We start from the raw sequence: 12,500 nt of genomic DNA on the forward strand, positions 1-12,500 counted from the left end.
TGCTCAGCATCCTGGCTGTTAGAGAGAGTGATGCTCAGCATCCTGGCTGTTAGAGAGAGTGATGCTCAGCATCCTGGCTGTTAGAGAGAGTGATGCCCAGCATCCTGGCTGTTAGAGAGAGTGATGCTCAGCATCTGGCTGTTAGAGAGAGTGATGCTCAGCATCCTGGCTGTTAGAGAGAGTGATGCTCAGCATCCTGGCTGTTAGAGAGAGTGATGCTCAGCATCCTGGCTGTAGAGAGAGTGATGCTCAGCATCCTGGCTGTTAGAGAGAGTGATGCTCAGCATCCTGGCTGTAGAGAGAGTGATGCTCAGCATCCTGGCTGTAGAGAGAGAGTGATGCTCAGCATCCTGGCTGTAGAGAGAGTGATGCTCAGCATCCTGGCTGTTAGAGAGAGTGATGCTCAGCATCCTGGCTGTAGAGAGAGTGATGCTCAGCATCCTGGCTGTTGAGAGAGAGTGATGCTCAGCATCCTGGCTGTAGAGAGAGTGATGCTCAGCATCCTGGCTGTAGAGAGAGAGTGATGCTCAGCATCCTGGCTGTAGAGAGAGAGAGTGATGCTCAGCATCCTGGCTGTAGAGAGAGAGTGATGCTCAGCATCCTGGCTGTAGAGAGAGAGAGTGATGCTCAGCATCCTGGATGCAGAGAGAGAGTGATGCTCAGCATCCTGGCTGTAGAGAGAAGAGGTGATGCTCAGATCCTGGCTGTAGAGAGAGAGTGATGCTCAGCATCCTGGCTGTAGAGAGAGAGAGTGATGCTCAGCATCCTGGATGCAGAGAGAGAGTGATGCTCAGCATCCTGGCTGTAGAGAGAAAGAGTGATGCTCAGTATCCTGGCTGTAGAGAGAGAGTGATGCTCAGCATCCTGGCTGTAGAGAGAGAGAGTGATGCTCCAGCATCCTGGATGCAGAGAGAGAGTGATGCTCAGCATCCTGGCTGTAGAGAGAGAGAGTGATGCTCAACATCCTGGCTGTAGAGAGAGAGAGTGATGCTCAGCATCCTGGATGCAGAGAGAGAGTGATGCTCAGCATCCTGGCTGTAGAGAGAGAGTGATGCTCAGCATCCTGGATGCAGAGAGAGAGTGATGCTCAGCATCCTGGCTGTAGAGAGAGAGAGTGATGCTTCACATCCTGGCTGTAGAGAGAGAGAGTGATGCTCAGCATCCTGGATGCAGAGAGAGAGTGATGCTCAGCATCCTGGCTGTAGAGAGAGAGAGTGATGCTCAGCATCCTGGCTGTTAGAGAGAGTGATGCTCAACATCCTGGCTGTAGAGAGAGTGATGCTCAGCATCCTGGCTGTAGAGAGAGTGATGCTCAACATCCTGGCTGTTAGAGAGAGTGATGCTCAGCATCCTGGCTGTTAGAGAGAGTGATGCTCAGCATCCTGGCTGTAGAGAGAGAGAGTGATGCTCAACATCCTGGCTGTAGAGAGAGAGTGATGCTCAGCATCCTGGCTGTAGAGAGAGAGAGTGATGCTCAGCATCCTGGCTGTAGAGAGAGAGAGTGATGCTCAGCATCCTGGCTGTAGAGAGAGAGAGAGATGCTCATCATCCTGGCTGTAGAGAGAGAGTGATGCTCAGCATCCTGGCTGTAGAGAGAGAGTGATGCTCAGCATCCTGGCTGTAGAGAGAGTGATGCTCAGCATCCTGGCTGTTAGAGAGAGTGATGCTCAGCATCCTGGCTGGTTAGAGAGAGTGATGCTCAGCATCCTGGCTGTTAGAGAGAGTGATGCTCAGCATCCTGGCTGTAGAGAGAGAGTGATGCTCAGCATCCTGGCTGTAGAGAGAGAGTGATGCTCAGCATCCTGGCTGAAGAGAGAGAGTGATGCTCAGCTCTGGCTGTAGAGAGAGAGTGATGCTCAGCATCCTGGCTGTAGAGAGAGAGAGTGATGCTCAGCATCCTGGATGCAGAGAGAGAGTGATGCTCAGCATCCTGCAGAGAGAGAGTGATGCTCAGCATCCTGGCTGTAGAGAGAGAGTGATGCTCAGCATCCTGGATGTAGAGAGAGTGATGCTCAGCATCCTGGCTGTAGAGAGAGAGTGATGCTCAGCATCCTGGCTGTAGAGAGAGAGAGTGATGCTCAGCATCCTGGCTGTTAGAGAGAGTGATGCTCAGCATCCTGGCTGTAGAGAGAGAGTGATGCTCAGCATCCTGGCTGTAGAGAGAGAGTGATGCTCAGCATCCTGGCTGTTAGAGAGAGTGATGCTCAGCATCCTGGCTGTTAGAGAGAGTGATGCTCAGCATCCTGGCTGTAGAGAGAGAGATGCTCAGCATCCTGGCTGTAGAGAGAGAGATGCTCAGCATCCTGGCTGTAGAGAGAGTGATGCTCAGCATCCTGGCTGTTAGAGAGAGTGATGCTCAGCATCCTGGCTGTAGAGAGAGAGTGATGCTCAGCATCCTGGCTGTAGAGAGAGAGTGATGCTCAGCATCCTGGCTGTTAGAGAGAGTGATGCTCAGCATCCTGGCTGCAGAGAGAGAGTGATGCTCAGCATCCTGGCTGTACGGAGAGAGTGATGCATCCTGGCTGTAGGGAGAGAGTGATGCTCAGCATCCTGGCTGTAGAGAGAGTGATGCTCAGCATCCTGGCTGTAGAGAGAGTGATGCTCAGCATCCTGGCTGTAGAGAGAGAGTGATGCTCAGCATCCTGGCTGTAGAGAGAGTGATGCTCAGCATCCTGGCTGTTAGAGAGAGAGTGATGCTCAGCATCCTGGCTGTTAGAGAGAGAGAGAGTGATGCTCAGCATCCTGGCTGTAGAGAGAGAGAGTGATGCTCAGCATCCTGGCTGCAGAGAGAGAGTGATGCTCAGCATCCTGGCTGTAGAGAGAGTGATGCTCAGCATCCTGGCTGTAGAGAGAGTGATGCTCAGCATCCTGGCTGTAGAGAGAGTGATGCTCAGCATCCTGGCTGTTAGAGAGAGAGAGTGATGCTCAGCATCCTGGCTGTTAGAGAGAGAGAGAGTGATGCTCAGCATCCTGGCTGTAGAGAGAGAGAGTGATGCTCAGCATCCTGGCTGTAGAGAGAGTGATGCTCAGCATCCTGGCTGTAGAGAGAGAGAGTGATGCTCAGCATCCTGGCTGTAGAGAGAGTGATGCTCAGCATCCTGGCTGTAGAGAGAGAGAGTGATGCTCAGCATCCTGGCTGTTAGAGAGAGAGAGTGATGCTCAGCATCCTGGCTGTAGAGAGAGAGTGATGCTCAGCATCCTGGCTGTAGAGAGAGTGATGCTCAGCATCCTGGCTGTAGAGAGAGTGATGCTCAGCATCCTGGCTGTTAGAGAGAGAGTGATGCTCAGCATCCTGGCTGTAGAGAGAGTGATGCTCAGCATCCTGGCTGTTAGAGAGAGAGTGATGCTCAGCATCCTGGCTGTAGAGAGAGTGATGCTCAGCATCCTGGCTGTTAGAGAGAGAGAGTGATGCTCAGCATCCTGGCTGTAGAGAGAGAGAGTGATGCTCAGCATCCTGGCTGTAGAGAGAGTGATGCTCAGCATCCTGGCTGTTAGAGAGAGAGAGTGATGCTCAGCATCCTGGCTGTAGAGAGAGAGAGTGATGCTCAGCGAGTGACGCCAGCTTCTTCTGTTATCTGGCCTGTGCATATTGTCTCTATCATTAGGCACACATTTCCAAGGTGTTCTGGCAAAACGTGTATCCCCGCTGAATGGGAGATAACTCAGAATCGCGGCTGGCCTCAAAATCTGAGCCTGCTTTTAATGAAGCATGGTAGGTAGAGAGAGAGCATGTTTCTTGTTCTCGTAGATCTACTACGTAATTTCGCCTTGATTGGTTCACGCTTGATGTTCTTGGCTCGGCGAGGAAGTGGCAGCACGGGCGGGAACAAAGAAGACAGGGCGTGTGTGTGTGTGTGTGTGTGTGTGTGTGTGTGTGTGTGTGTGTGTGCGTGCCCGTGTGTGTGTGTGTGTGTGTGTGTGTGACTGTGCGTGTGTGTTTCTGTTTCTGTTCTGTCTCCATGCTTGGCTGTGCTGTGAGCTGAAAGCGAGAGGCTTCTCTCTGTGTGTAATGACAGACATTACAAAGTCCATTACAAGCTTCTCCAGCCTCTGATGCACCGCTCACTCACACACATCAAACCCACGGCCACATTGTACGCGGGGGCACACACACACACACACACACACACACACACACACCCGCCACACGCACAAACACACCCGCACACACACACACACACACACACACACACACACACACACACACACACACACACACACACACACACACACGCCACACGCACAAACACACCCGCACACCCACACACACACACACACACACACACACGCCACACGCACAAACACACCCGCACAAAAGCAGAGACCCTGTCACTCATATTGTGCCAGCATCTCGCCCAAAGACATTTTGTGTCGTGCGTTCTTCGTGTGCGCGTACACGCCCGACTCGCCCGCCTCTCTCTCTCTCTCTCTCTGCATAATCCACTGTATTCCACTGTGACCCAGCGAGACCCATGGCCTCTTATTGTCTCTTCCTCAGAGCCCCACGTAGCCACTCAGGCCTGGGGAACGAACCCCAGGGACGAGGCGGCCTGAGAGTGGTGCTTATGTGTTCTCCATGGCGGCGCGGGGGAGAGGAGGCGAGGTAGATCGGGGAGGGAATAACACGAGAAGGGGGGAGAGGGGGGAGATCCACGGAGAGAGATGGAGAGAATAGAGGGAGGCAGAGAGAGCGAGAGAGAGAGAGAGGGGGGGGAGAGCAGCTAATGTAGGCCCCGCTGTTAAGAATAGAGTCTCAGAAGAGAGGAGAGCCGCGCGGCGCTCGCTAGCTTAGCCGCTAGCTAGCTTAGCCGCTAGCCTGATTTCACAGCCATTATCGGCCGCTCCAAAACCACAGCAAGCGGAAAATGAAACCGCAGAGAGAGAGAGAGAGAGAGAGAGAGAGAGAGAGAGAGTGTAAAATAACCTGTTTTATTCCCCCTGTGTGTGTGTGTGTGTGTGTGTGTGTGTGTGTGTGTGTTCGTGCGTGCGTGTGTGTGTTCGTGCGTGTGTGTGTGCGTGCATGCGTGCGTGCGTGTGTTGCATATTGTCACGCATGCACTGATGGCTCTTTGTGGTGTGCTGTGTACTCTTGTGTGCGGTGCCTAGCTGTAGGGGGTCGTGAGTGCTGCTTATCAGACGCTCCCCACCTCCTTCTCTGCTCTCTCTTTGTTCACCTGTCCTCCATCTCCTCTAACCTCCTTCTCTCTTCTCTCCGTCCCTCCTTAGTTTACTCCTGACACAATGTGAGGGGACGTCCCTCCTTAGTTTACTCCTGACACAATGTGAGGGGACGTCCCTCCTTAGTTTACTCCTGACACAATGTGAGGGGACGTCCCTCCTTAGTTTACTCCTGACACAATGTGAGGGGACGTCCCTCCTTAGTTTACTCCTGACACAATGTGAGGGGACGTCCCTCCTTAGTTTACTCCTGACACAATGTGAGGGGACGTCCCTCCTTAGTTTACTCCTGACACAATGTGAGGGGACGTCCCTCCTTAGTTTACTCCTGACACAATGTGAGGGGACGTCCCTCCTTAGTTTACTCCTGACACAATGTGAGGGGACGTCCCTCCTTAGTTTACTCCTGACACAATGTGAGGGGACGTCCCTCCTTAGTTTACTCCTGACACAATGTGAGGGGACGTCCCTCCTTAGTTTACTCCTGACACAATGTGAGGGGACGTCCCTCCTTAGTTTACTCCTGACACAATGTGAGGGGACGTCAACGCCTTTCAAATGCCGTTATGCACCGAGCGCGAGTAATACTCCACTGAAATGATATCAAATGACTTGAGATGGCTTTTGAAAAGAGCCATCAAAGTGCATTAATGACTTTATCCTATTGAGATGTCTGAGAGAGTTTATTTTATTTTATTTCACCCCTTTCTCTGTGCAAATCATATCTCACCGGTTTTGAGAACGTCTTTTGTGCCCAAGATATATCTGACTGTATATTGTGTTTATTCCCGGCGCAGAACTCTCCCACACATGGTTCTCAACGGGGTTTCTTCCCCCCTGCTGAGAAACACATATTACCTGTTTCAAAGTACCCTGTTGCCACCGCCCGCCGCGCTAGTAAGTGTTTTTCTTTGGCTGCTGCAGTTAGTTCAGAGAGTTTTGTTCGTCGAGTGGAATCTGTGGATTTTCCACCATCCGTTTGACATGGTGGTGTTGGACTCTTACTGGTGCAAACACACAGGAAAGAAAGGAAAGAAGTCAGACAGAAGCAGACAGAATGAATGACGTCAAATCAAATGCTTTCCAACATGATCTGATGTAGTGTCTCTCTGTGTCTCCTCTGTCCCAGCGTGTCCTCTGATGTAGTGTCTCTCTGTGTCTCCTCTGTCCCAGCGTGTCCTCTGATGTAGTGTCTCTCTAGCTGTTTTCACACATACAGACAGGGAAATTACCTGTAAATCAAGACTGGCTATTTCCCGGAATGTCCCTTCACACCTGAGGGCTCACATGTGTGAAAATAGCAGCAAAAGTACCTGTATTTGAGGGGGGTCGGGGGGAGGGGGGGGGGGGGGGGGGGGCACTGCAGAGCGGGTGGGGAGTGACGTGTGCACTTGGATGGGGAATCCTCCTTATTTTGGGGGTCGGCAAAACTCCGATGGTGAAATAAGTTTGCTTGTCACACAATAAATCACACTCGTTTGACTTAAGAGGGCATGTATGTTGTATCCTTCACATTCGCTAACCAGTCTTTGAACTGAAATCGTTGAAGAAGTTGGGATCCTCGTCGGAGAGAAATAGCCTGGCTGGTTCGATGTTTATCCGTTCACCTGCGTCGCGTTGAAGCACTTTTTACAGACTGGCTTCGTTTGATGTGTCTGGGCTTGCCTTCGCTGTCAGCAACGTAAGCAAAATACTTCCACATTTCACTTTGTGCATTTGCTTTGTCTACAAGCGTTTCAGACTAGAACAAGCCAATGCCATTTTCGCTGTGTCCTGTGTGTTGGGCTGCTGCTGCAGACTGAAGGACTGGCCAGAGAGCGAGCAGAGAGGGGAGGGGGGGAAATCGGCACGCCCACACATGAAGCAGACATACCGCTCTTATGACAACCTCCGAACTGGTGAAATGTCCGCGATGACGGGGTCGCGCTTATACCGGAAAACAACTTTCACACATGAAGGCATTACACCGCTTTCTGGTCATTTCCCGCTATAAAGCGCATGTGTGAAAACGGCTTCTGTGTCTCCTCTGTCCCAGCGTGTCCTCTGATGTCGTGTCTCTCTGTGTCTCCAGCGTGTCCTCTGATGTCGTGTCTCTCTGTGTCTCCAGCGTGTCCTCTGATGTCGTGTCTCTCTGTGTCTCCAGCGTGTCCTCTGATGTCGTGTCTCTCTGTGTCTCCAGCGTGTCCTCTGATGTCGTGTCTCTCTGTGTCTCCAGCGTGTCCTCTGATGTCGTGTCTCTCTGTGTCTCCAGCGTGTCCTCTGATGTCGTGTCTCTCTGTGTCTCCAGCGTGTCCTCTGATGTCGTGTCTCTCTGTGTCTCCAGCGTGTCCTCTGATGTCGTGTCTCTCTGTGTCTCCAGCGTGTCCCGTCAGCTCCTACAAGATGTCCTCCAGACAGCAGGAGTGCTTTCCCTGTCCGGCCAACAGCGTCTCGGAGGAGGAGGGCTCTGTGGCGTGTGCGTGCAAGGAGGACCACTTCAGAACCCCCCTGGACACGCCCTCAGCACCCTGCACACGTAAGAACTTTAGCATGTTTACGTCTGTCTGTCTGTGTGTGTGTGTCTGTCTGTCTGTGTGTCTGTCACTTTCACCCTCTGACCTGCTGGCACTCATTGATCAATAGGGCTAGGTATCGCCACTGACTTCCCGATACGATACGATTCCGATACACAAGGTCCCAAGTCGATACGATTTCCCATACGATACGATACGATTCGATATCGATATTTTAGTTACAATACCAGTTTTGCTTTGATAATGGAAGAGATTCTCAAAGAACTAATGCTGTAAATTGTACAAGGAACCCTCTAACCTGGTGCATTATTAAAAAATATTAATATTTACATTAAGAAATGACCATAAAGCAAGCAGTTACATCATGTAATTCTTTTTTATTTAAACATGACCAACATAGTCATTCAACATCTTATCTTTCTTGACAGTCTTCTGTCTCTTTCTTTACAGTCTTCTGTGAGAAGCCAAACAAATTTAGATTTACGCTATACAACAGAATCATTGAACAGCAGCATGTTGTAAACAGTGTTTCATAAAGTATAAATGCTTTGTAAATAAAATAAAATGAAATGAAATACAGCTCATGAACATTTCCAGTTCACAAACATTCTAGTGCAAACAGATTTGAGGTCTGTACATCTGGCTCATGGTGCATGCACAATGCACATGTAGCCTACAGTATTTATGTTTTTGTTTCAACTACAAACATATAAATAAAAGTCAACTTGAAACTATGTTTTAACTACAGTACCACACACAGCCTATAATATTATAGCCTATGTTTAAAAAAAAAAAAATGCATTTTAAAAGATCGATACTGGGATTTATGTATCGATACTTGTTCCTTCACATGAATATCGATTCAATATCGATATATCGATTTTTTTAACCAAGCCCTAGTGATCAACGTCTCTCTCTACTACACACTGACAGGCACACAATTGTTTGACGATACAGTTGATCGATTGATCATTTTTGTCTATAAAAATAAATGCAAATAACAACAAGCCATCACAAGAATGACCAGAGCCCAATTAAGTGACGTTAAAATGACTACTTAGTCTGACCATTGACTGTATAATATATGGACGATGCTTCTCATCTATACCGTTATGCAAAAGTGAAGCCAAAATATCTTGTCTCCGCGAGCGGCCATCTTGCCTGTGACATCATTTGGGACCCGAGTCTGCGCAGTAGAATGGGGCTGAGCCCCCTCGACGGAGGTTTGAGAGTGGCTGTCACAGCTGTCAATCACCTCTATTTATATCGTCAAATAACTCATTAAAACCAAACGTATCCGAAAAGCAAAAACACAAGCAATAAGACGGAAGGGAGAGATGTTACTTTTTAAATCCCTAAATCATATATCATATCTATAAGCCAATCATCATCTCGCTCGTTCATTCTGCCTTTCATACATCTTCTCTAATGCCACTCGTCTATTCATCCTTCTCGGATCACTTCTTTACCTCCATCATCTACCTGTCCTTCACCCTCTATCCCTCCATCATTACCCCCCCCCCCTCTCTCTCGTCTCATTGGCCCTCCCTCTGACCCCCCCCCCCCTCTCTCTCGTCTCATTGGCCCTCCCTCTGACCCCCCTCCTCTCTCTCTCATCTCATTGGCCCTCCCTCTGACCCCCCCCCTCTCTCTCTCGTCTCATTGGCCCTCCCTCTGACCCCCCCCCCCCTCTCTCTCTCGTCTCATTGGCCCTCCCTCTGACCCCCCCCCCCCCTCTCTCTCTCGTCTCATTGGCCCTCCCTCTGACCCCCCCCCCCCCCCCCCCTCCTCTCTTCCCTCTCCATCTAACCCCATCATCAGCCCATCTCCAGCTCTCCTCGTCAGCCTTGCATGTCTCATGTGACCCCCCCTTCACCTCTCCTTCACCTTCCAGCCCTGTCTGGTATCTGTATCCCTTTAAAAGACAAAAAGAAATCCACCCTAAAACAACAAGTCAGATGTCTCATTTCTATCGTCTCTGAGCAGTTTAATAAAGACAAATATTGCGGTGCTGCTCCGCTGACAAAGGGGTGGGTACTTCCTTTCAGCAAGCAGAGTCCGGGGCTGATGATGATAGGCCAGGAAGTAGAGAGAGAGGCGTGGCCTGATGACACGGCAAGCCAACCCCAACAATCCTTTCCAACGTGAACTTTGTTTTTCGTCAGTAGGTGGAGAAGATCTTTAGCCATAACGCTGCTATAATACGCCAAAGACCAAACCAATCACTATGTATTTTGTGACACTTGTGTATGCAGCTTTTGTTTACTTCAAAGCGATATATATACATACTGTATATATATATATATATATATATATATATATATATATATATATACATATATATATATATATATATATATATATATGTATGTATGTATGTATGTACTGTATGCATGTATGTGTATATATATATATATATATATATATATATACATATATATATATATGTATATATGTATATATATGTATGTATGTATGTATGTACATGTATGTATGTATGTGTGTATATATATATATATATATATATATATGTATATATATCGCTTTGAAGTAAACAAAAGCGTGTATATATATATATATATATATATATATATATATATATATATATATATATATATATATGTAGCTTTATTTGATCGTATCGTGGATCATATATATATCATATCATATATAGCGGATCATATATATATATATGTATATATATATGTCCTTCATATATATATACATGATCCGCCATACGATCAAATAAAGCTACATTTGGATGACATCACAAAATGTTGAAGTTTAGTTTTCTTGTATTGAGTGAGAGTTCATCGTGTTCACAAGTGTCCAGCGTCAAAGTGACAATAATATATCCACTTTTCAAACCCTGGACTACAAAATGATGAAACCAGTTTTTCTTTAAAGGTCAATTCTGACCTTGATGGACAAATAGCTGACAGATTTATATGGACTTGATTGTGCATACTCCACAAGAGAAATATGGATGAAATATTAAAAAAAAAACGATATACAATCAGATCCTCGAGGTGATACACCACTCAGTTGTGTTTTAGGGTGGATTTTCCCCTTAACATTGACCCCTACCAAACCACTCCCCCTTTCAATTTCACCTCTAAATATGACACACCCGTCATGTGTCCCGTCATCACGGCCATTTTCTCTCTTGACCTCTTGACCTTTATCTCTCTTATCCACACTCCACTCTCCCTGTCTCCTCCTCACACATGATGCATGATCACCCCACTCTCTCTCCATCCCCTCCTCCTCCCCCTCTCCCCTCCATCACCCCACTCTCTCTCCATCCCCTCCTCCTCCCCCTCTCCCCTCCATCACCCCACTCTCTCTCCCCCTGTTCTCCTCCCCCTCTCCATCCCCTCCTCCCCCTCTCCCCTCCATCACCCCACTCTCTCTCCCTCTGTTCTGCTTCACCTTTCCATCCCCTCCTCGCTTCTCCCCTCCATCACCCCACTCTCTCTCCATCCACTCCTCCTCCCCCTCTCCCCTCCATCACCCCACTCTCTCTCCCTCTGTTCTGCTTCACCTTTCCATCCCCTCCTCCCCCTCTCCCCTCCATCACCCCACTCTCTCTCCCCCTGTTCTGCTTCACCTTTCCATCCCCTCCTCCCCCTCTCCCCTCCATCACCCCACTCTCTCTCCCTCTGTTCTGCTTCACCTTTCCATCCCCTCCTCCCCCTCTCCCCTCCATCACCCCACTCTCTCTCCCTCTGTTCTGCTTCACCTTTCCATCCCCTCCTCCCCCTCTCCCCTCCATCACCCCACTCTCTCTCCCTCTGTTCTGCTTCACCTTTCTATCCCCTCCAGGCTTCTCCCATCCATTACCCCCCTCCTCCACTGAACCCCCCGTTTCTCTACCTCTTCCATCCCGTCTCTTTGCCCCCCAACATACCTTCCTCACCCCACTTGTCTTTGAACTCTCTCACCCTCTACCCACCGTCCTGTAACATGTCTCCTCCCCCACTTCCTCTCACCTCTATCATCCATGGATTTCATCACTCCATCATTCATCCATCTGTCAAATCGATCTCTCATCCCTCTATCCTTAATAGACTAACACACACGCACACAAACACCAGTGTTTCCCATACATAAAGGAATTTGTGGCGGGCCGCCACAAAAGGATTTTGACCGCCACAAAAAGATGTTGACCAAAAAAAAAAAAAAATTATTTTTTTATTTTTTTTTACAGTGCACCTGAACGCAACATGCAAGATACCCGCTGAATAAGTGTCCAATAAATGTTCATGTCATTCTGGCCAATACTTCTGTTATAGCATTTCAGTCTGGAATAAGGAATATCTTTCAATAATCTATGATTTAGCTGCTAAATTGTCAAATACCGCCATCTGCTCGCTACCCAGGCACTTATGTATGTACTTAACCTAACTAACTTAACCTAACTAACTATCGGGTGTGCGTTGTCAGCCTAAACTCCGTCTGACACCCCAAAAACCTACAATCCGCTACAGAAAAATGGATATTGTTTGTTTATTAACTGGCCCCTCGCCTTCTATCATTTCACAAAGTGGCAAAGCAAGTTGAGTATCCCTGACCTATTCATAGCTTTCAAGGGGCGTTACGTGCTGCCGGGAACGCCCACCTGGCGGTCAAAAAACAAACTTGTTCATTCGCTGCCAGCCAAGTCGACTAGTTTCTCACGCAGTGTTTGTTCAGCCGTTTGTACACACGTCTTTGCAGCCAACATTTCCTCAAAGGTAAGCTCAAGTAACGTTACAATAATGATTAAAATACCCCGTTAACGTTACTTGAGCTTACCTTTGATGAAAT

At 48.5% G+C, this 12,500-nt stretch overlaps 1 protein-coding gene across 1 annotated transcript in view; it reads left to right on the top strand.

Annotated features, from left to right (window-relative positions):
* Positions 1 to 4,498: 4,498 nt before the first annotated feature.
* Positions 4,499 to 12,500, top strand: part of LOC310771128 (ephrin type-A receptor 7-like) — a gene marked incomplete at both ends in the record, with an annotated part of 79,467 nt that continues 71,465 nt past the window's right edge. The window contains 4 exons of the mRNA XM_083663792.1: positions 4,499 to 4,603; positions 5,107 to 5,118; positions 7,286 to 7,455; positions 7,538 to 7,693. Of these exons, the coding sequence (XP_083519918.1) occupies positions 4,499 to 4,603; positions 5,107 to 5,118; positions 7,286 to 7,455; positions 7,538 to 7,693 (443 nt within the window). The remainder of the gene's footprint in view (positions 4,604 to 5,106; positions 5,119 to 7,285; positions 7,456 to 7,537; positions 7,694 to 12,500) is intronic.

Source organism: Poromitra crassiceps (assembly GCF_964638095.1).
Source record: "Poromitra crassiceps genome assembly, contig: HAP1_SCAFFOLD_662, whole genome shotgun sequence".
In the NCBI taxonomy this organism is placed as follows: Eukaryota; Metazoa; Chordata; class Actinopteri; order Beryciformes; family Melamphaidae; genus Poromitra; species Poromitra crassiceps.